Here is a 23,895-nt window from a genome sequence, read left to right on the forward strand (position 1 = left end):
TCAGCCACTAGCCCAAGTGGCCCCAGACACTTGATATAATCCCCTCACTTCTCCCCTGAGGATTCCCTATTGGTTTGCCTTTTGTGTCTGCCCCCTTTATAAAACTATATCTGCACAAAAGCCCTCGCACAATAGTGCTCAGTGCTTTTTATCCTGCTCTCTACACCTGGAGTAAACCCTTCCTTGTGGAATTTCAAGACAGCCTTCTCCTTTCTCCTCTGCCTGGTCCCTGTTGTGGCTTGCCTCTTGCACTGTAGAGCAAGTGGCTCTGAGGGTTCTGCCTCTGGTAAATGCCCACCCTAAGGCAGTTCCCCACTCCTGGCACAATGCCGGTGTTTCAAGGGCCAGCCCAGGCTCCTGTGGGCTGTGTCGGGACAGGAGGCCTTGTGCGTGCTGGCAGGGACCATGGCAATGTTGGGCACAGCTTAGTGGGAGCACAGGGACAGCTGTGGGGGATGAGAGAGCTCTTAGAGGACCAGGATGTACCAAGCAGGGAACTGGGAACCTTGAAAAGGTTGGGGCTTGGTGATGTCAGGAAAATCCACAAACACCAGAAGTTTACATCCAAAAAGGAAATTGACTTTTTTCTTCAACTTTTTTCCAATAAAGGAAAAAAGTCTATCAGGCCACATGCCCAAGACGTTTCCTCTGTCCAGTTCTGAAGTACAGTGCCTTCCTTTATCCCAAACTCCCAGCCGCCTGCTGCTCTCTTCCTTTCCCCACTGGTTGAGGTACTAGGAAGGTGCAGCCTTCTTGAACTGCCTACCCCATATTCTCCCTTGAAACCACTATTCTACCCCAAAGTTCAGGCCCCCTTATCTACCTCATGAGCCAAACTGCCAGGGTGTGATAAAAAAACCATTGCTAAAGTCAGTGGAGACATTAAGACCCATTTCAAAGACGTTAACGCCCGTAATACCCATCCAAATATTTGCAGACACTAGGAGAGGTGTGTGCTATCAATGACATGAAAGTGTGCCACGGGACCTTGCAGGCAAATAAATTCTCCGTGCTTGGTAAGCTTGGGGGTCAGCAGCTCTGTGCGAGTGGCTCAGGACACGGGGCTGGAACAAGGGAGGCTCAGGGAGCCCCGGCGGTGACTGAGGTCCCCGGCCGAGGACTGTGCGGCGCCCGGAGCCGCGAAAGCCGTGCCGAGCTCCGCCCCAGGACCAGCACCCCCGAAGCGGGCCGTGCTCCGGGGCCGGCACCCCTCAGCCCGGCGGTGCTCCAAGGCCGGCAGCCCCGAAGCGGGCCGTGCTCCGGGGCCGGCACCCCTCAGCCCGGCGGTGCTCCAAGGCCGGCACCCCCAAAGCAGGCCGTGCTCCGGGGCCGGCACCCTGGAAGCAGGCCGTGCTCCGGGGCCGGCATCCCCGAAGCGGGCCGTGCTCCGGGGCCCGGAACCCCTCAGCCCGGCGGTGCTCCAAGGCCGGCACCCCCGAAGCGGGCCGTGCTCCGGGGCCCGGAACCCCGCCCAGCCCGGCCCGGCAGCATCAACGCCGCGGGCGCCGCTGCAGTACCGGACAGCACCACAGGGCGGCAGCACCCGCTTTGAGGCGCCCGACGCCTAGGCCGTTAACTCCACAAAACCGCTGCCAAGGTTCTTTCATTGCCACAGCGGGATCTTCTCTTCTTGCAATTTCAAGCAGATTTTTTGTTAATGTATATGTACAAAAGTTGTATTTGTACTTTCAAACCCGATCGATCTAAGAAGTGTTGACTATTTTAAACCCACATATATAATAATGAATAAAGGGCTATTTTAAAATCAATTTATAATAAAAATGAGAAACCTTGGTTTTTTTCACCTCTCCCTCCTATGAACTGTCAGGCATTCTGGGGCTACAACCTTCCTTTTTTGACAGACTCTGCATGACACCCCTTTCCTCACCTGCTCCTCCACCCTCTCACTCCCTCCCACTGACATCAGGGTGCCCTTTGCATGCATGTATATGTATGGCTAAACCCACTTTTTGCTTCTACTTCACAGAAGAGGCCTTGTTTTTTTGAACAAAAACTAGAGGTAACTTACACCTCTTAAATAACCCACTAGAGACTGACCTACCAGCCCCCACAAAAAAATCCCCACCTTACATTGTAGTTCGGTATTAAACATGCCAAAGAAGAACAGAACCAAGAGAAGGCAAACATCTGCTCCACAGCTGTTTTTTTCAAGTAGGTAATTTCTGTTGTCATCAGGATGCAGAGCAAGACCAAAAATAGATTACATCCGCTCTTAAGTGTTTTTACTCCAGATACTGCTTTGCCAGTACCTCTTATCAGGTGAAGATTGTAATTAAGCACAGTGCCTTTAGAACCTGACTGCAACTAACATTTTTAATTAACAATTACATGAACAAGCCACAATTATATCAACTATCAACAATTACATCAACTGTTTAATTCACAATAATACAATTCTTGTCAGAGGGAAAAGGAATTTCTCCTCCAAGTTACTCATCACTTTCTGTATCGCTGTCTTCTGAGGACTCAAACCACTCCTCAGATCCTGCAGGAGGGTAGTTCAGTTTTCCAGAACCTGCAAGTGATTAACAAGGTGTAACTTTTATAAATCAGGAAAAAATGAGCTCCAGAATAAACACTATCCAATGACCCAGCCCAGCAAGCCCCGAGTGCTTTTGACTACAAACTGGACCAAAACACTCAGAACCAATTTTATCTGCCCTTAGTCTGTGCTGACAGAACAGTCCCCTGCCGCCTCTAGTTTGCTCTAGAGGTCCCCTCAGCTCTTTTCAAAGAATCTGAGCAACCTGCTGGAAAAAGTTAGTATTTCAGATGAAGGCAATGCAAAGAGAGAATGCTCATCACTTTATGTTATCAACTCAGATTCATACAATCCTTACCAACTGTAAAAGGCCTTTCATCTTCAGACTCTTGCCAGCATTCAAAATCCAAGGACACATGAACATTCTGTTGACAAAACCAGAGTTTGAAATACCTGCTCTGATGCACAGCAAACATGTTCAGAACATTCAGTAACTCTCAAATTAATCTTCACTTCACCTTGTTCTTCAGTAACTTGCACCACGTTCCTTTCTTCTCTTTTACCAATAAAATCACAGCCTCTGTATCCTTAACCACACATGTGGACTTCTCTGCAATTACTGACTGATACAGCTCCAGGTCAGCCACGTAATGTTTCCCTTCTGAATAAGCACTGCAATATACAGTAAGTTTAAAAACACTAAATCCCAACAAAGACATTTTTCTGATTATACCAAAGCTTCTTAAACCTACCTGAAAGTCAACTTTTCTCTACAGAACTCACATCTACTCTCAGTTGCTCTCGGTATTTGCACCTTCAGTGTCACACTCACATCATCTTGAAACCACTTGATTAGTGGATGACAGCTGAAAGAAAGTTCATTTAATAGGTGTTTTCCAAAGCAGAAAAGCACTGAGGTTTAGCCAATCTGTCTCACACAGAGCCAGAATTTGTCTATGAAGTCACAACTCAGTCAAGGGGCCTGGGCCATGCAGACCTGACACCAGCACAACATGGGAATGAATCACTATATTCCTACCCCTTCTGCTGATGCACAGTAGAGTCTTCTGCTTCCTTTGTTTGAATTACATAATCTAAAAAGACATCAAAAAACATCTTTTATACTTCCTTATACTACAGAAACCAGGTATTTCCAGAATTTCCCTATACTATCACAAAAATAACTTGGTAGTAACCAAATTACTGTCTTTGTCTTTTATATTGTGTACTTCTTATCCTGAACGATTTCATGAAGTTAACAATTCAACTAAGAATTTTAATTATCAAAAATACTCTAGTTAGTGTTACAAGACTTAAAAAAACCTAACCAAACACGCTATTTTCCAGGTCAGGTAAAGGTTTTCTCCAGTTTCAAAACATTATTTGACACCTGAAACAATTCAGGGAATTAGTGGGGAGTTTCAGGAATGAAATGATTAATGGTGGTGTCAACATCACAGCTCAAAACATGGCATAAGTGTGACTATTAACAGGGGAAACAAACCTTCTGCAGTAAGCACTCCAGCCTTTTTATCTGCTAGAACTTCCTTACCTTCCAACTCATGTGTCAGCTGCTAGCAGGTAATCCTGTGCCCCTGCTATGCCTAAGCATTTCTAAGCCTCCACTGACAGAACAGTAAACACATCCTTGAGATTAGATGAAAAAGAAATGAGGGGGAGCACCATTTTCTGCCATTCTCAGTCTTGGGAAAAAAATTACCCCGAGAACAACTTTATTTCAACAGATTTCAACTCCCTTCAATCCTGTGGCCTTGGACAGCAGAGCTCTTGTCCCCTTTACAGCAGAGATGTCCTGCTCACATGTTCCACTCACAGCCAAAGAATTCCAAGCTCTCGAGGACAGAGCATCCCCCAGACAGCCACACAGAGTAGCAAGAGTCACTCTCAGCATCTCCTGACTGCAAACAGCAGCCACATGGTGCTGCTCTGTGTACCCAGAGCAGTCTGCAGCTGCCAGGGTGACTGTTAGGTTGGTATCAACCACCTAACTTGAATTCACATTTGAAAACTTGTGGAAAGCACTGAAAACTTACTGCTTGGAGGAGTCACAGAACTGTTACAGCTTTCAGCAGAATTTTCCTGTACCGATGGATCCTGTGGACTGGGTACCTCCTCTAGATCAGCTGTGTCCTCTTCTGTGCTTCTGAACACAGGACAAAGCAGTTTTAAAAGAAAACCCACAAATGACAGTCAGCTTCACCTTCCTTTGCCTTCCCCTACTTTAATCTGTACCTTATTAACAAAGCCTGCACTGCAGTTCCCAATTTTTCAACAGTAGTCTCAGGCTCAGCAGGTCTGTAAAAAAATGACCCAAGCAGCTGAATTACACACATTTCAGCACACAGCATCACAGTAAAGCTGTCTGGTCCCTAGCATTAAATGCTTTGGCAATGACATGGAGGATCCTAAAGTTCCTTTCTCAAGAGAAAGGAATAAATACAAACAGGTTGTGCCTGAGACACCAGATACTGACTGACTGGTAAACACCCAAACCAGCTACTGAGCATCATAAATTGGAATAGAATCTGAATTCAGACTCTGTACTAGCTATAAAGTTAGTAAGTTAAGAGTTACAGAGTTAGGAAAGTTACTAACTTGCCTGTCTGCATCAAATTCCAGGTTAGTATTTCCTAGAATTAGAATTTTCTTTTCCTTGCTGTTATGGGGCTAAGGAGTAGTTAATGGGAAGTAGACACATTACAAACACAAGTGTTCCTGCGTTTAAATGAACATCACTGCCAGTAATATTATTCATATTCAGTTAAATACAGTTTTTCTCTTAATAAAATATAAGCTGGAAAAAAAAAGTTGCTAACACTTACAAAGGCTCCAAGCTCTGTCCATGATCCACAGCTGGTGTCTGTGCACACAGCTTCTGAATTTCTCCTACATGTTCAGGATTGTCAGTTCCCAAACCCGTTGACAGAATCTCAGACCGAATGTTGTACTCATTGACCCACATCCTCATCGTGGGGAGATGGGTAACTGCAACCTTGAATTACACGACAACATAAAGGGAAAGCACAGCTCTTCAATGGTCTCCCTCCAACTCACAGCTGCTCTTTCAGTCAGACTGCAAACATAGCCCTACTGACTTTATGCCTGCAGGCAATTTGGTTTCCCTGATTTTCAGACAGGACCCTCCCCATGTTCAATAGGTGATAATGGCTCCAGTAACCAGCTGTGTGCCCTAACAGAACAGGATGGCAATTAGGTAAACAGTGCCAGCCCTGACCATGTGACAGCCATAACAAACCTCATGCAGTACAGAACTGAGTCCCATGCATCCTGAGAACAGCTGAGGGGGTGGGGGACACAATAAAAACCCCAAAGCCTAGAAACTGCTGAAAGGTTGAGCTACACCATATGGGAACTGAAAAGAATGACTTCTAGATAATTTTCTCTTTCCAATCCAGTTTTCACTTGACTCACTCCACAAAACCAAGGAGTCTGCTGATGCTAATGGACGTGAAACTGAAAACAAGAAAGCTCCAAGAACAAGAGCAGCCATTTTTCCTGTTATGATCAAGGAAATGAAGGAGCAAAGTTTTGAACTTTTTTTATTTGCAGAAAAATGTAGATTAAAACCAACTACAAAGTAGTGTAAGGGCTGTAAGAGTAGAATTAAGGATTTGTAAACAAAATAAATTAAGTCTACTTCAAGAGTTGTTGGATATTAGCAAACCATCTTGGAGGATCCAAGTTTCATTCTTCCAGTGGAATCTAACAAACTGCAGAACTGATTTCACAAGACAAACTACTGAACACCAGCACCTCCCAAATACACTTTTTTTACTACCTTTGTGGAACAGTCCTGGACCATGTGCAGATATACTACGACCTCCCAGAGCTGCCATTCTGTACCTACCATTGGGTCAACCCAAACTGTCCTTCCCAAGGTTTGCACCACTTTTGCATGATGAACTTTTCCTTTAATTTTGTGATTGATGTGATCAGTCACCTAGGAAAAACAAGTTATCACAGCACTTGAGATGTATGGATACCAACACAGCTTTACAGTCACTTTAACTACAATGGAACAACATCTTCTGAGCTTAACAATGAAAAGGGTATTGAACAAATACAGTTTTGAGTAAACCAGTGGCACACTTTAACTTAAAGTTAAGTTAGAACAGTACAAGCCTTCAAGGATAATGAAAGATCACTCAAACACAGATCAATTCAGAGAGGCTACACATCCCGTGTTCCTCCCCCAGAATCCAAAGTAGTGAGAACCTAGTCTAAAAGAAAGAAATTCAAATCATTAGGGAAAAAAATCCCATTAAGTGCCCCGTATTATTTCATAGAAAAATAAAAAAAGAAAATTTGCCTTCTTAGAACCTGCCCCAACTGCAGGTATTTAGTGTCAATACTAGTAAGCAATGCAGTTTGGTACCTAAGCTTACAGTTTGTAACTGTTTTCCCATAGAAAACAGAAAGAGAATGTAAAGAATGTAAAGGAAATAGCATGCAAAACCAGCTTATTACCTTTGGATTCCATTCAACTTCATTATCTATGGGTTTTACCCTACAAACTATAATTTCCACAGCCTGAGGTGGCAGATCCTGAAACTTGACAGGCAAGTGAAGCAGCTGATCACTATTCACTTGACTTGTCCTGCCTTCATCTATGTATTTAATTGTGACCTTACAGGCATTTTCTTCATCTTTTGCTGGAGTCTCTACCACCTGAACCCTTCATATAACAGGAAAAGAAACACAGAATTATTATTCATGTAACCAGGTGTGCACGACATTTTTTAATACTGCTCTCATTTTAAAACTGATATTCCTCCAAACCCACTCTGTAACCAAGTGCATGTGTGGGGAACCATCTTGTTTGCCATTCATGAGCTCAGAGCAGGCAAGAGCTTTTTAAAAGCATTATTGCCATAGCAGTGGTTTTTTTGCTGCTTTTGAGGACTTTTTCTTTACCCAACAGTCAAGTTTTTAAAAAGCTTTGCATAAAGACAAGCACATGAATCAAGTAAAAAGCCAACAAAATTCTACCTGTGGCAAATGGCTCCCTCACGTAACCCATACAACACTGACTTCTCCACAGCAGTCACAGAAATCCTGTGTCCTGGTACCTTGAAGTAATCATTCATTTCTTTAGCAAGAGCTGTATACTGGTCCTTTTGTTTCCTGACTATTCGACCAAAGTACTTTGTTGCATGTACAATGAAGAGAGGCAGGATCTGAAAGGATCAAACACATCCGCAGAAAGGAGGGGTGTGTGATTTCTCAAACCAATGAAATTTAGGTCTTTCTATATGGTAAACATACCTCTTTCCAGCCCCAAAAGGTGACAGATGTTGTACACACATAGTTCAGAAAACAGTGAGTTGCTGTTATTATTCTCAATCCTAACTGGCCATAGCTCAGTCAGCAGGACAGCAATGTATGGAACAGGAGCTGTTGGTGTCAGGTGATGATATTCCACCTCAGTGAACACCAGGGAGTTCTCAAAATTGTCTGCCAGGCTATTAACCACTCACACGTTCTGCACCACTCCAGCTCTACTCTGAACACTCCCCAGCCTTACAGGGAGAACTGACTGCTTTTTTTGCACCAAAAGGATTTAAATAAAAGCCTACAAACACACAGCTGTGCACACCAATGTGTAAAATGCTGCTTTGAGAGCACCTCAGATAAAGCACAACTCTCAGACGGAGCTGGAGACACAAACTCTTACTGGGATATGAAGAATCACTGTAGCAAAGTCAACCCTGTAGCCATGAAGGTTTCATGGATGTGCAACTACTGAAAAAGAAGTCTAACTAAACCAGCAAAAATCTTCCAATGCACTGATATTTTTGAAGGAAATAACTCAAATGTTCTACCTACAAGAGAGCAGCTTCCCATTTCTTGGGCATACAATAAATGAAAATACATTCTCTAATCCCAAGGCCAGAAAATGCTCAGCTTTCAGTAAGTTTGCACAAACACGTCAGCTAAGAAAAATATCCTTCCACTTCAACTTCCCCTCACTCCCACAGATTAATCTGTGTTTCCTCTACAAGAAATGAAGTTTCTATAAGCCTCCATCTTTGTTAATTTTGATATAGAGTCTCAAATTATAAAAGGAATGAATACACAGAACACAAGTCATCTTCCCACAAAATGTCAATCTTCAAAACAGGAAAAAAACCTGAGGTAAACTCAGAATTGCCTACAAAACACAACACAAAGAACATCTGGCACACTGATTTATGCAAGGGAGAGTACATTAATCCTACTGCACTAGGGTTAATGGAATTAAAAAAAAAAGTAACATGCTAAGTAGCTGTTTAAGACCTGTTTCTCTTGGTACCCAAGCCCAAGGAAAACTGTAACTTACTGTCACACGTTCAGGTGTTTCTATCATTTCAGCTGCAATACTCTGGGCCATGTCTACTGATGAATTAATTTGATGACGATCTGGACACTCTGTTCTGTTCCTACATTTAAAAAAAACACAACAAGTTTAGGAAAAAGTTCTTTTCTTTCAGTTGTAAACTCCTGTTAAGTGACTTGCAACAGGCAACAGAAATAAAATATCATGAGCAAAACCTGTTTTACAGAAAAGCATCAAACAGGAAAATTCACCAAGGAATCAGCAGCAATCATCACTGAGGGCACAAAATGCTGACACTTCCTTACCTGCAAATCCCAAATGTTTTCAGAGAAGCACACAGGGGTCTTGACAATTTCTTGTCTTCCTCAGATTCCTGCACCATGGCAGTCAAATAATAGAGTTCTTCTGGAATTTCAGCTTCTGCATGCTTTAAGTAGTAGAAAATCTCAGGTGAATGACAGGAACTGTTCTCTGTCAGCAGAATGACTGACTGTGCCTTCGTCTCTTCCTGACCTACAGCAGAATCCTAGAAATAATGAGAAATAATTTGAGAAAATGTTTATGTATCCATCAGTAATGACCCAGTGTAGCACCACCCAGTCAAGGTTCACCCAAACCTTTATGCCAGGGCAGAAGTTGTCACTCATGCTTTGCAGGCGCTGCCCAAAGACTGCTGGAGATGGGAAACTGAAATGGATCACCCAAGCTGCATCTGTGATCCCCAAGGAGGGCAGGCAGTCATCTGTTAAAACTAAGCACAAGTTTCACACAGATGTGTAACTGTAATAACTCAAACATGGGAAGCATCACATCACCACACCACAGCTGATTTCCTTCTCCCAACTGGAAGATGGATTTTTTCCCCAATACATTCCTACAAGGGTTTTTATTTCTCCAGTCAATAAATCTCATCAGCATATGGCAGACACAGCATTTCATGCCAAGCTCGCAGCACTCTCCATTTCCTGTCAGCACCACAGAATGCAGAGAATTGAGCACCACTCAGTAATTCACAGGAGACAGCTCAAACAGTGCAGGAGTTCTCATAGCTCTGTGCAGAGCTAAGTCCACCTTCTTGTTTTTATATGTAACATAAAGAACAAACTGAGTTTGAAAATGGATAAAGGCCTTCGTTAGTGCAAAAAAATTGAAAAATAGCCCTAATGGAACTTACAAACTCTGAAATAATTTCCAAACTACAAAGATTTATTGTAATAATTTTCTGTATCTCCTCTGTAGCAGAGAAAATTGTAAAATGATGGAAAATCTTTGAATACATTCATAGTTCTTTAAAATAAGCAGGGAAAATAATAACAGGAGAAAATTAGAAAAAAAAACAAACAAAAAAAAAAAAAAAAAAAACACAACAAAAAACCCAAAGCCCTGTAGCGTTAAGAAGTAAACAGAGAACTGACAAGAGTTCATAGGGATCTGCCCCTGTGGAAGTGTGAGATAAGCCAGTGTAAGTGCTTGGTGCAGATCTCAGCTCTGCATTAAGATAAAATCCCAACCAGACACAGAATCCTCACCTAACACAGCAGGAGTGCCAGAACTGTGCATTTTTCTCCACCTCTCCAAGACACACTCAGCATTACACTTGCTCTCTTTATGCTTTTTCAAGGAAACTATTGAGTTGCTCTTCAGTGCCTGCATGGCAAAGTAAAAAGTTACACATTCCTGCAATGCTGCAGTACTTGCTCCAATCAAATCTAAGAGGCAGCATCTCTTACTAGAATTTAGCACATCTTGCTGTAGAGAGATAATGAAAGAGCTAATGAAATTTAGGTTGCTTATATGAAAAAATAATGTATTAATGGAGAAAAGGTTCATTAATTTCCTGTATAAAAACAAAACTACAAGCTCATGTTGTCATGTTTGAATACATTAGACAGACATTTAAGAAAATAAAAATCTCAAGCTTTTCCCCTCATTAGTGTGTTCTCTCTGATTCCATGATCTAACAACATGCAGATTCATGTTTCAGTCTCTCAGAACAAGCATTCTTCATCACGTGAAACCCTGAAATATTTTCATAGGCCATGTAAAAGATTTGAAGTCATTTTTCAAAGAATTCTTGCCCAACAAGAATTACTATGAACAGATTCAACCCTACTTTAACATCAACACGCACTTTTTTTGAAGTGGTGGCAGGGTTGGTTTTGAAACACTTGAACCCTCAAATATTCAAGGGAAATGTGTTAGAAAGTTACAATCCCAAACAAGATTTGCTTCCATTAACAATCACCAAAGAATAAACATTCCCGATGCACCAATATTTACATCAGAAATGAATCCTTTCAGTATCACATGATCTATGTCAGCTATTTGCTGATAGTCAGTCTGGGGTTACTTTTAGCAGCCATGATTAACTTCCAAATTCACATCCCACCTTTATTCTCAGAAGCCAAGATATTTTAATTTGTTATCAACTTAAAAAAAATCCTGCTTATTTAAGTTTAAATGCTTTCTTACCTTATGAATCATCTCTACTTCAGTTACTGAGTCAGTGAAGACCAGCACTTTCTGAAGATTCCTCTGGGTAAAATCCAAGATTTTAAGTAACTCAGCAGTTCTGTTGCTGCTTATGCAGCGCTGCACCACCTAAAAGCAAATACAAAACCGAGAGCTGCTAATTCATATAACCCATACATATTTTACTATATAATTCTTCCTAATCCTAACCTTGATGCATGCACACATTGACCCTTTCAGTTCTGCTCAGTCATTAAGGCTTCTCACAAAAACTTTGGGTTTTCAGTTTCCTTACATGCCATGGGTATCTACTTTTGGAGATTTCCCAACACTTAAAATCCACAAATGATGCCATGCTGAGACATGCTGTAATTCAAATCAAACTTAAACCATTTTGCGTTATTCCTCAGGGCTATACCACACTGACTGGAAACTAAGTGAAAAGATACCTAACAATATGTAATAGGCCTTCTAGAAATTTGAGGTCAACAGTTTGGTATTGTGTGAAAGCAGCAAACCAAATGCTTTACTTGATCTGCCTTGGCACGCCTTACCTTGTAGTTCTGCCAGCCACAGCTAACAACTGCAAAACATTCTGGTCAAGAACTGCACTGTTTGCAAATACATCTCAAATTTAGACTCATTTGCACTAACCACAAAATAGTCAAGGGACTGTCTTCATTTCAGTCCTATAAAAGCAATAAGAGACCTCCAGCTTGTTCAGTGACTCACCTGCTCATGATTTCTAACTTCAGCTCACACTGGGAGGCAGCACTGCAGCACCCCCTGCTTCCAATAAAAAACAGCAGCAGCCACATATCCAAGCAGTGACACATTTTCCTAAGTTTTACCTGTTGCACATTTCCAAAGATGGCAGCCTCTTCAATAACAGTTATCACAATGTGAGGATCATTCATGAACTCCTTTATCAAGGGTGTGATGTGTTTATTCCACTGAGTTCCCACAGCAATGATCTGATGTGGTAGATTCCCCTGTGGCCGAGCAGTGGCCTTCTTGTAACAATCCAGCAGGGTAAACACCTAGGAAGGAAAGATTTTTTTTTTTTCTCTCCTCTCACCATATTCCAGCAAGCACATGACAGCCCAGAAAAAAAACAGTCTCAGAGCATTGCTTTTTCCAGTCACAAAGCCACTACCACAGCAAACCGCAAGTCTCATCCCCCAAAGAACAGCTTGGTATGTACACTTTTATCCTATTCTCTGCATGACTTCTGAAGCAAAAGAAAGCAACAGAACAGCATATCTATGTGCATGCAGGATTCTGTCCAGAGAAGATGGAAACCTCAAGAAGATGATGTGTTGAAATTTGCAGTATAAAAAGCCTCCACAAAGACTGGAGAGGGCAGAGACATTCAGCAAAAACTAGGTGGTAACTACAAGACAAGCCCAACCGGCCAACACAGTAATTTGTAAATACAAAAATAAAAAAATAAAAAGTAGATTTAAAAAAGGGGTTCACAATAAACCCACTTCCAGGTTTTTTTTGCTCAGTGTGTGCCACTGTTCCAGACTCATGCACAACTGGAACAGCATTTTGCCAAGTGGCTGTGTAAGGCATTTACCTGTTCAGAAGTGTCAGAGAACAGCACCTGGATCTCATCAAGAACAAGATGGCAAAGCCTACACAAGAGGCCAGGGTTATGTTCCAGCAGTCTCAGGAGGTTGTATGGTGTAGTCACTACTACTTCACCTACAAGGTGGAGGGAAAGACTGTTACTATTCACTTACTACTTGAAAGAGTATTACTGTGACAACAAAGAACATGGTAGCTTTATTTAAAAATGGTCACATTTGTATTTCAGATTCATCATCTCAAAACTGGGGAGTCTGTGTTTTTCTACTCCTGCAAGTTATCCAAGACACGAGAGTGTGAGGCTCTGATATTTTGAAATCCAGTGAAATGTCTGAAGGGCAGCAAGTTTACAAAGCAGGATGTCATCTCATTTTCCAGTAAGGTACTGGAAGTAGAGGTAATAACTTCAGAACCAAACAGCCAGAAAGGAAATATTTATAAATAGATGCAAGAGCAATTTCAGGAAAGTTCAGTTTCAACAGTAGAATAAAGCAAACATTGTAGCTTAGGAACTTACACAGATGTGTGTGCATGTGTATCTATCTACACATGGAAATAAAACTACACCAATCTTCACTAGTGCAAATACACCAACAGCTCTGCTGCTTACAGGCCTGAATTCACCCACCAGGCTCAAAGTTGAACAATGGATGAAAAAATACCAACTACTGAAATGGGGTTTTACACAATTCTTCATAGTTCTATCCATAGTTCTTATTGTCTTGGCACAACATAAGCCACTTTTGAAAATGCAGGTGTTAAACAAAGGCACCAAACCAGAACACACCTAAATATTTTAAGTATAGATATCTAAGTACAATATATCTAAGCAGGGCAAGTCTCCCAACAGCTTTTTCGTTATTTCTATGCTACTTCTCTGTGGGGCACCCTGAGCATGCTACTGAGTTAGATACAATAAATGCTCAGTACTTCGTGTAACAGCAAATTGTAAATCACCATTTGAACAAGTAAATCGAGAACCTGAGAAGGAGAAATTGTTCTTTCACAGGCTCCTGCAATTAAGGCAGCCCACACTGCCTTCAGGCATAACAAAGATGATGACAAAGTGTTCTTACAGCCTCGGATTTCCATTTGGCTGGCTGCTTCCTTGTTCTGCCCGAGGGTTATCAGCATGGGGTGAAGGTGTCTGCAGCCCTTCCTGTATGTTTTCAGCAGGTCAAAAACAAGCTGTGCCTTTTTCCATCCAGGACATAAAATCAGTGCTAGTGGCTACATACACAGGTACAAAAATTGACAACATTTGTTAGACAGAAGTAAAGAACCTTAAGAATCTTGTCTTACTGGGGTTGTACTGGGCCATTTTCAGAGGTCCCTTACAACCTCAGTAATTCTATGATCTAACAGAAGCTAGAAAATGTATTGTAGTATTTGAAACAGCTAATACCAATTTTAGTTTAATAAGTACATACTACTCATGCAGAAACAAAGCTCCATTGTGTATTTAAGTGCCAGGGCATGAACCACTTGGTGGGGATTGCTTTAAAAGTAAGTCTGGGACTTGCCCCATTCACAGAGTCCACCCAAGGCCTCTAAGCAGAGGCCTCACAGAAACTGGCAGGCATCATGAAGATACACCGAGATGACACTAATGTATACATGCCAAACATTCAGACTAGTAACTGGTTCTCTGGTCCAACATATACATACCCCACTCATGTTTGGCAAGGCTTGGTAGTGACTTTCCTGCAGCAGTGTAAGAACTGGTGGAATATATAACAAGGGATCATTTCCCTGATGGGAGATGGCAACGACATCACAGCCCCCAGCTACTGGTGGCCAACAGTAGGACTGGGTGAAGGAAGGGCCTGAAAACTTGTTCAAAGCAAGTTCCTACAGAAACAGAAATTAAGAATTTCCCACTAAATCAGTGTACTTAAACACCAACAAGACAAGACAAAGGGTAACAACAAGTGATTTAAAAGCTTTTGACCCATTACATAATAAATGTCCTTAACAGATAATATGAAAAACCATCTTCTGGGCTCAGCTGTTACATTACTGTTTTAAAATTCAAATCCACTTGTAGCAGTGGCTAATATACCAGAAAAAATGTGTAAAATTGTTACAGCATTTCTCCAAAGCTTCATTTATTCAACCATATGAACAACCTTGCACATTACTCAATCAAAGTAAGGTATTACTGTAATATTTACTATGGTAATTTGAGGTATGAAACTTGTCTTAAAAAGATAATCAATGCAGTATCATCACCTCTACCTTTTTCAAACCATCAGAAAGTGGTGCTGTTTCCAAAATTGATGATGGTTCAATTTTCTTGTTCAGGAACACGAAGTTTTTTTCTTTCCCAACATCTTGTAAACTCTGAAACCATGAGACAAATAGATGATAATGGCAATACTTACCAAAAGGGGTTTAGCTTACACAAAACTCAGAAGCACCCACTGTATTTAAAAAAAAGGCATTTTGATGTAAATGAATCAAATTCTAAATTCAATTTAAACATGCTTTGTACATACTGATAGGTTACACAGACCAAGGGTGAGATGAGAATTTGTTATTGCTATTTTAAAGGAAGAAAGATGGTCTTAACTGTCTTAAACCCCTCAAGAAATGCAGTGGACACTGTGTACAGCAGGCACTCTTCCCACACGGAGCAGCACGAGGCAGGGACAGCAGCCACAGTGCAGACGGCAGCTTCTCTCCATTGCTCCTTCTCTATTCTCTGCTCTAATGCAGGTCCTCCACAGATTGCAATCCCTTCAGAAACACAGAAGGAGCATGGAGCTCCTTCTACTCCTCTGACCCTGGCATTGACTGTTTCTCACAATTTTTTGTTCCTTTCCCTGTGTTTTACCCTTTCTTGAATTCAGGGAGGCATCCCCAACTCGGCCGGCTCAGCTCTGGCCTGCAGAGGCCAATGCAGGAGCAGTCAGCCCCTGACCTCCTTCCACAGAGACCCAATGCTACCAAAACCAAAATGTTTGCAGCACAAGACAAGTTAAATAAAAGTTAATGTTTGAAATACCTGTTGGTCATCTTCAGCTGTGTGTGTCTGAAAGGAACTGGAATTTAGGAACTGTGGAATCCTGAGAAACAGAGATATTAAAAACAACATAAATTCAAAAGAAAAACATCATTTATAAATACCACCAGTACTTCCCAAGTGTCATGAAGCAATTCACTTCAAGTATTTCTGACATATCTATGTCCATGAGAAAAATCCTCAATACAAAAGCAGAAATCAAAACACACCCCTGGGAAAGCAAAACTTAATTTTGAAAAATATTCTGAAAGATTATTTTCACTAAGTTCCCTGACATTGGAAGAAAAATAAACTGGACTGTAGAAAAAAAAGGCTTCTTAAAGTTCCAAAACATAGAACAACTCATCTTTGCATCAGCTAGAAACTGACAGAAGAAACACTCCTGAAGTTTACTTCATCTGCATCAACTGACCTGCAGCACAGTGAAAGCACTGCACCAACTGACCCACTCATATTTCATTAAATCCAGAAACTTTATAAATCACACCAACAATAAAATAAAGCAAATTAACACACTTAGTATGCAGAAAAATACCTCCCCACCACATGCCTGTTGTCAAGCTACTGTTTAGAAATAACTGGTTATTTTTCCAGGGTAACTCCTTCCCCAAAAGCATGGGTATGGAGCTTCCCTTCCCCTCTGCCCTTTAGAGGCCCAAGAACAGTAACTGCAAACACACTACAGCTCCCAGCTGTCTGATGACAGAATCATTCTGAACATTTAACAAACTGCACCACACCTCTCTGTCTGAACTGCTTTATCTTCCTTGGAAGGCAAATCTGGCACCGTGCTGACCACCTAGGAAGGAATCACATTTTAAGCACTATAATACTGTTCAAAAGTAATATTTAAAACACAAAGTTGAACGTGTTTTTCTCATGTGGGATTCTCCAAATATTCTGCAGCATTCTTTTCCAAATTCGAAGTTGCTTTGACTAAGGCAACAATTTTGATGAAACAAGCTTCAGGAAACTGTCTAAAAACAAGCTGGGTGACTACAGCACTCCTAATCTGGCCTATGTATGTTTATGTTAGCTTACATTTCACAATTCATTACAAAATGTAGTACTTACAGGCACTGTATTGTCATTTAGATCTGTGTGTGACCTCTGAGATGGCTTTTTAGGAACAGAATTACAACCACCAAGACCTAAAAAGATAAATAAAATGGAGACAGCCATTTCTGATTATCTGAACACACAAAAAGCCAGAGATGGACACCATGTGCCCCAGTCACTGTGATCCAAGACAGGACATTCCCATTCCCCACATCCAAGTAAACACACCAAGTGCTGCATGCAGGACTGTCCCCCCAGCTGTGGGTCCCACCTGGCCCAAGATGTGGTGACACCTCCTCCCCAAAGGGCAGTTTTGGCCTGGCAAGAAACGTAGGACCAACAAACTCCACTGGAACACCCTCAACATTTAAGGACACTTCATCATCAGAAACATCTGAGGAACTCCCTGCAGTCCCTTCATCTTCCTTGTAATGAGCAAAGTGCTTTGCAACCAAATCATCATTAACACAGATCTATAAAAAAACCCAAACAAGATCTTTTTTATTCAGTGTCAACAAGCAGTAAGCTACACCAACACATATTTGTTTAAAATTTATGTGAAGATTTAAACAAAAGCAGTACTTTTAAATATGATAAAAACCCCAAACAAAATCCAACTAAACAGAATCCCAGACATAAGAAATACCAACGAATGCTTTCTGTCAAATAGTTTAAAAAAAGCTAAGTCCTATTTTCATGTATGTTCTTTCAACAGGTGTTAATTACTGAGTTCCAGGTTTCTGGCCAAAATTCTGTACTGAATTAACTCTATGAGCCCTGAAAGAACCTTCTGATCCAGTGAAGCCTCTATTTCTTTTAGATTCAGCACACATCAAAATCTGGCAAAAAAAAAGGCAGTATTAGGCCTAAAACAACTTCTATCTACTATACAGCTGTGTAAGTCTGGCAGTAGCTACAGCAGAGATTTGACACAAGTTACACATTTTGGCAAGTGGAACTAGACTTGGTATTTTTTCCAGCTCCTGGAGGACTCATCTGTATGCAAGAGTGTGAAATTTTAGCTATTTTTACAGTATGATGCAGCTGCCTTACTGAAACATCTTCAAACATGATACCACACGACGTACACCAAATAATGCACACAGTTATCCACTTAAATACTGGCTGGACTTCACTTGCTTGTCAATGATGAAAAAGAAAAAAGGTTAATGCAGAGAAAAATACAAGTTCTGCCTCTTGGAATTTCTCCAGAGGCTTACAATGAACATCATGTAATAAAAACCTCTAGTAAGTTAATGATTTAGCTTCTACTGTATCTGAAAAAAACTTGAAAGCCATGCTTTCCAATCTTAAACTAACAGCAAAGTACACTAATAGAGTTGGAAATATGAAAGTATCTTACCTTTTCATCTTTTATAGTCACAAAAAGGAACACCTCTAACACTTTATCTTCTACTGTCTGTATTGTGGCTTTAACCTCGGTAGCCTCTAAATGCAGTAATGAACACAAGAAAAAAGATTAGACCCCATCACACTGTCAGCATTCTTTACCTGCACTGAGACAGACAAAATCAGGCATCACAATTAAAAACGTGTAACACTTGTTATTGCACCTAAGTGAAATGAGGAATTTAGCAATAAAAACTTAAAAGCTCCAAAAAGAAACTCGTCCTTAGTCTTTGGAGGAGGTTTGATTAATGATCAGATTAATGATCTCTTGAGACAAACCACTCTTAGTTCTACACTGAAAGTCTTGGTTTGCTCTTAGACTCTGACAGTCTGAGGCACCAGCACGTGCTTTTCAAGAGAGACATTTCCTTTTCTTGAAAGAAGTTGTATTTGCACATCTGTACAGCTTTGTTACACTTCATTTGGGCAAACACAGCTAATCCAAGTCCTGAAGCACCTCTGTACATGCAGGACAGCTGTGATGCACATTCAGTCTCATGCTGAATACACAGAATGGGTCCAATGTTCAAAACAAATGTGACATGAATGCTCCCTCAGTCAGCCTAATCTAGCCTAAACACAATTTAACTACCAAAATTTATGCAGCATGGAAGCCCAGAGTTCCCAAAATACAGCTCCAAGTACTTGTGCCTTAGTCACACCATACTTAGGCAGCTCCTTTCTCATTTTTTTTTAACTTACAGCGTTTATAAATATAATCAAGCATACTCAACTATAATCAACTTGTACACAAGTACTGCATTTCTCTAACAACTGATTTTTCCCAAAACTGAAGTGTTATTTACCTTCAAGAAGCTTTCGGAAATGCTGAATGGCAGCAGTATCCCATCTTTTGGCTGGTCTAGGAAAATAAACACAATCAGTTTTTCCAGATTATCAAACATGAAATGAGTAATTAAAAAAAAAAAAATCTATACAAGCACAAAGCTCTAAATCATGAAAATTCTTACAAAGTGCACAGCTACACAAATCAGCAGAATCTGATTACTCGGCACATCACTTTAGTTTGGTAATATTGTTCCAGTTCACCAGTACTATGAATTGATCAAAATTAAAAGATGTTTTGTCAAGGTATCATAGCTTGCACCAAATATAAGATATGAAGAAATCACAGAATCATTTAGGTTGGAAAAAAACCCAGGATCATTGAGTCCAACCACTAACTCAGCACTACCAAGGCCACCACTCAACAATGTCCCTTAGTGCCACATCTATACATACCTTTTAAATCCCTCCAGGGTTGGTGATTCCACCAGTTCCCTGGAGCGCATTGTTCTCTCAGCTGGAAGAGAGTTGATTTTCCTCTTTGTAGCTGGTACAGTTCTGTGTTCTACGCTTACTGTGAGAATACTGCAGGTTTCCCCTTGAAATATAATCCCTCCTAAAAACTTCTACACTGAACCCTCCCACTTCAGAAAAGCACAAACAGAAGGTATTTCCTAGCTCTCCTTACCCTATTTTGGCAGTGTTTTCACAGTAGTCAATATGCAGTGTCAGTGGCTTCGTGCAGTGCAGCCGACACTTCTTTGCTCTGTGGGGGATCTTTGCAAATGCTCCTGGTAAAACTCGAATGCTGCAAAACAAAGTGGAAATTATCTCATTTTACAGGGCAGAATTTGTTCTCCAGAAGTCACTGGTCTCACAAACCACCTCCTGTTACCCTGAATTTAACAACACAGTTCTTCCAGGAGTTTGGATCCCACTGGCTCCCTCTTTGAAACTGCTTACTCTAAGAGGTGCCATCAGGACCAACAGGTCAATGGGATTGCTGTTCTATTCGTTATTAATACATATTCTAATTACCTGGAATCTTTCTGATCTGATCCTTTGCCACTGCAGCAAGTCTTCTTGCTACTCATCGTCTAAGTATCTTCATGGTATTTTACCCATTATCAAGATATCTTCGTGGTACTTAACCCATTATCAAGTTATTTTCCAACAAAGCAACAGTTGTTTTTCAATAAATCAACAGTCAACTTAAAACGTTATTTATTTTAAAATACTTTAAGTAAGATCTAATTTTGTGGAATACTACCAAAACCAATTTGGTGAAGTTTCTTGTGCTCCAAGTTGCATATTTTAATACACAAACTTTAAGAGCTGGACTAGCTTGCTCTGAAACACAAGAATGTATTTTTCAAGATGTTAAAAACACAAGGTTTCACACTCATTTCATCAAGAGCTCAGAACCTGTGAAAAACTCACCTTTTTTGACACCATGGCAACACAAACTGTCAGCTCTTAGTAAACAAGTTGTTCCAAGTGAAACCCAGCTTCTGTAGATGGTTTTTATGCCTAAACTTCATTGGCCACAATATTTTTTTTTTGTATATACCACATTATTAAATGAGAATATAAAGGTAAATTTTAACTAGCAATCACACATCTCAATCACAACAGACTGACACTTCTATTCTAAATCTTTAAAAAAACAAAACCTAAAATGGAATGCATCTTTATCACAAAATAAGGACTGGTTTGCACTTAGTGTATCATTTGGTGAGCAGCTTCTTGTGGACACAACCTACACCTCACTTAACTAAATAAATATTAACAGCAGCTGTATCTACTAACAAATTTATTACATGTGATGCATTAACAAATACAAATAACAAATGTTATTAACTAAAAAATATTAACAGCAGCTGTATCTACTAACAAATTTATTACATGTGATGTATTAACAAATACATGACAATAACAAAAACACATACCTCTTTGATGGAACATAGCAGTACTTGGCATAATCCACGAGGAAACAGCTGAGCTGGTAACCATCTGCCTGGCACCACACTGACTGCACCAGAGCCCTGCACCAGCACTTCAGCTCCTCACTGAAAACCACATAAACCTGAGCAGAGACAAAGAACAAGACAGCAGCTTCTTTCACATAGCCCCAGTTACACTCAAAGGCAAGGAAACAGTATTTATTACACAGCCTTCCATTTTCTTAGCAAAATGCAAACCTTATAGCTCACAGTTAGAAGGCGTACAGATGAGAAAACACAACTCACACAGATACTATATCTGTTTTTGTGTGTAAAATTAAAAAAAAAAAACAAACCAACATATACTTGATTCTTCACCACCAAATAGATTCAAATAATAGATTTCTATGTAGAACAAGGATCTTACCTGGCCTTTTTTTATCTCCTCTTGTTTTACTTCATCTGTATCTTTGTAAGAGGTATAAAACTGTTCCATTTCAGCATTCAGGTTTTCATACACAGTTTCACCAACTACACCAGGCACAGGTTCTTTCACAGCAATCCAAAAGCAACTTGGATCCCCAGCCTGGGCCAAGAAGCAGAGTATAAATACTGACTTTTAAGAGTATCTGAGCAGATGTTAAAATAAAACTTGATTTTCACAGGGCATCTTCAAAGTTATGGTGACTGACACTTCACAGGGCATCTTCAAAGTTATGGTGAGACACAGAATGTTAATACGTGAAACATCTTTCACCTTCACAGCATTAGTTCATGAAATGGCTTCTCAGCTTCCAAGTTTCTTTAGCACTGCAACAAACACCATGGGGGGGGGGGTCTACAAGGGAACAGCATTATCTAAAAAGTTGGTTAAACCAAACAGTGGAAAAAGTGCAAAGACAAAGGTTTTTACTTCCATATGAAGTCCTCAGGCCTGGAGAATATCAGAGTGGGAAATCCCATCTATTATGCCTATTGCTGTTAATTGTCTGTTTTGAGAAGCAGAATTTCTGTGTTTGGAGAGGCTTGGAGGCACTCTCATGGACATGCTGGGCTCCATGTTGGGAGAAAGATCAAAGCTCAGAGATCATAAAAAGCACAGGGGAGCTCACAGGGTTCCTGATGAATCCTGCTGGGATGGGCTGAGCCGCCAGTGTCCACCTGGGTGTGCCCCAGATCCTCCGGTTAAATAAATTTACTCTCTTTATTTCAGCTGTGGTTTTTCTGGCTGCCTGCCCGTGTTAATTCACACTCCAACTCACACATTTTACAACAAAAACAATAAAATAAAACCTAAAACAAACCCAAATATGACTCCACGAGTGCAAAGAAATGCTGGTGAATGGAAATACACAGGCAACATCTTTTTTGTAAACGTGACCTCAAGAAATTCACATAGAAACAGACATCAATCATTTAGATTAAAAAAAACAAACAGCATACCTTTAATACTGCGACTTCCATGTTTACCTCCTGTGTCTCCCTTATCACTACTGTAAAAGAAAAACATTTGATGAACCATTCTGATCCCCACCATTTTTTTCAAAGCCTATTTGATCATACACCTAAAGCAAACCTATAAATTTTTACTACTCATGTCAGAAGTACTAGTTTAAGCAACTTATTTTTATAATTTACATGCTTCAAAGCATTCAAACCAGCTTTCTTAGCGAGGGACTATGTTAAAGCCTAATTAGGATTTACCATCCATACTGCATTTCTTCCATTCAAAGGCCAGCAGAAATAGCCTGATCACAGTCAAGTGCTTTTACAACCTACCTACATGATCAAATGAACAAGAACACCAGAAGAGAATATTTACAATTTTAAAAAAATCCCTCAGCCTAATACAAAAGAGGAATCCAAAACTTAGCAAACAAGTTTAATATCACAGATTTTTATTAGCATTTCACACTACATCTGTCTGCAGTGGTACACACCAGACCGAGGAGTTACAACAGAATAATGAAACTTCCAGCAAATAACTGGCAATTCATTTTGGCACAAACAAAAACATCGTGGAATCACATCGTGGTATCATCACCGCAGAGTCTAGTTTACAACTTACAAGAATTTACAATTAAAGTAGATGCCTAATTAAATATTTCAGAAAAGGAAAGTGAATACACTGTCCTTCCATTTCCAAAACTACCGCTGAACAAGCCAGAATCCAGCAGCAACAGCGCTACCCTGAGGTGCCACACAGCGACAAGCGACAGCAGTGACCATTCCCATTGAACGTGACAACGGAACAGCTGAAACGATTGCAGAAGCTTCGCCCGAGACCGCTCAACACCAACAAAGCTCCTGAGTCACGTACTCCTTTCTTACCCTGCACCAAGAGATTATCAGTGCTGCCTTAGGTGTTTAATGTAGACTTTTCTTTCAGCAGTAACACGCGAAAGCCGTAAGTAAGTTCAGCTGAAGTGTCAGGTGAATTAGTGCAAACCCACTAAATGGCCCATCAGCGTGGCAGGGATGAAGCACATCAACAGGACCAGTTCTCCCAACCCACCCCAAGTAACCTTCCCGCTTTGTTAAGAACGGAGTAGGGAAACAAACGCTTGCTAAAATCCCACACCCACCACTAGACAGTACTTAACCTGTAAAAATGCTGTACATCACTAAAACCCTCGCCCCACCTGCTGCACTAACACAGATCTAGGGAAGGCAGAAGGAATCTCCGCAGCCATCCCGGGGTGTGCAGACACTCCCGGACACACAGCCCGTTATCCCTCTGCCAGCC

General features: G+C 40.8%; 1 protein-coding gene across 1 annotated transcript; it reads right to left on the reverse strand.

The window, feature by feature from the left end:
• Positions 1 to 2,450: 2,450 nt before the first annotated feature.
• On the reverse strand, positions 2,451 to 22,638 carry TDRD12 (tudor domain containing 12). Its single transcript, XM_058034247.1, has 30 exons — positions 22,593 to 22,638; positions 21,577 to 21,735; positions 21,156 to 21,292; positions 19,895 to 20,014; positions 19,227 to 19,282; positions 18,374 to 18,459; positions 17,282 to 17,483; positions 17,026 to 17,102; positions 16,692 to 16,750; positions 15,934 to 15,994; positions 15,165 to 15,269; positions 14,595 to 14,777; positions 14,003 to 14,156; positions 12,916 to 13,043; positions 12,185 to 12,373; positions 11,334 to 11,462; positions 10,391 to 10,508; positions 9,479 to 9,612; positions 9,167 to 9,387; positions 8,865 to 8,964; positions 7,535 to 7,722; positions 7,013 to 7,220; positions 6,393 to 6,485; positions 5,347 to 5,516; positions 4,558 to 4,667; positions 3,543 to 3,597; positions 3,256 to 3,369; positions 3,022 to 3,175; positions 2,862 to 2,928; positions 2,451 to 2,536 (listed from the first exon to the last, which is right to left on the reverse strand). Exons 1-30 carry the CDS (start codon positions 22,611 to 22,613, stop codon positions 2,451 to 2,453), a joined length of 3,684 nt encoding a protein of 1,227 aa, XP_057890230.1. The 5' UTR covers positions 22,614 to 22,638.
• Between the last annotated feature and the right edge of the window lie 1,257 nt (positions 22,639 to 23,895).

This window comes from Melospiza georgiana, chromosome 14 (genome assembly GCF_028018845.1).
Source record: "Melospiza georgiana isolate bMelGeo1 chromosome 14, bMelGeo1.pri, whole genome shotgun sequence".
In the NCBI taxonomy this organism is placed as follows: Eukaryota; Metazoa; Chordata; class Aves; order Passeriformes; family Passerellidae; genus Melospiza; species Melospiza georgiana.

Excerpts from the sequence above, each read along its gene's own strand:
- TDRD12 (XM_058034247.1), bottom strand. The coding sequence starts at position 22,613 with ATGGAAGTCGCAGTATTAAAG. Across the intron at positions 14,778-15,164 it reads TTTCTGATGGTTTGAAAAAG|GAACTTGCTTTGAACAAGTT; the intron begins GTAGAGGTGATG and ends CTGTTTCTGTAG. Across the intron at positions 4,668-5,346 it reads GGACAGAGCTTGGAGCCTTT|AAGCACAGAAGAGGACACAG; the intron begins GTAAGTGTTAGC and ends TCCTGTGTTCAG.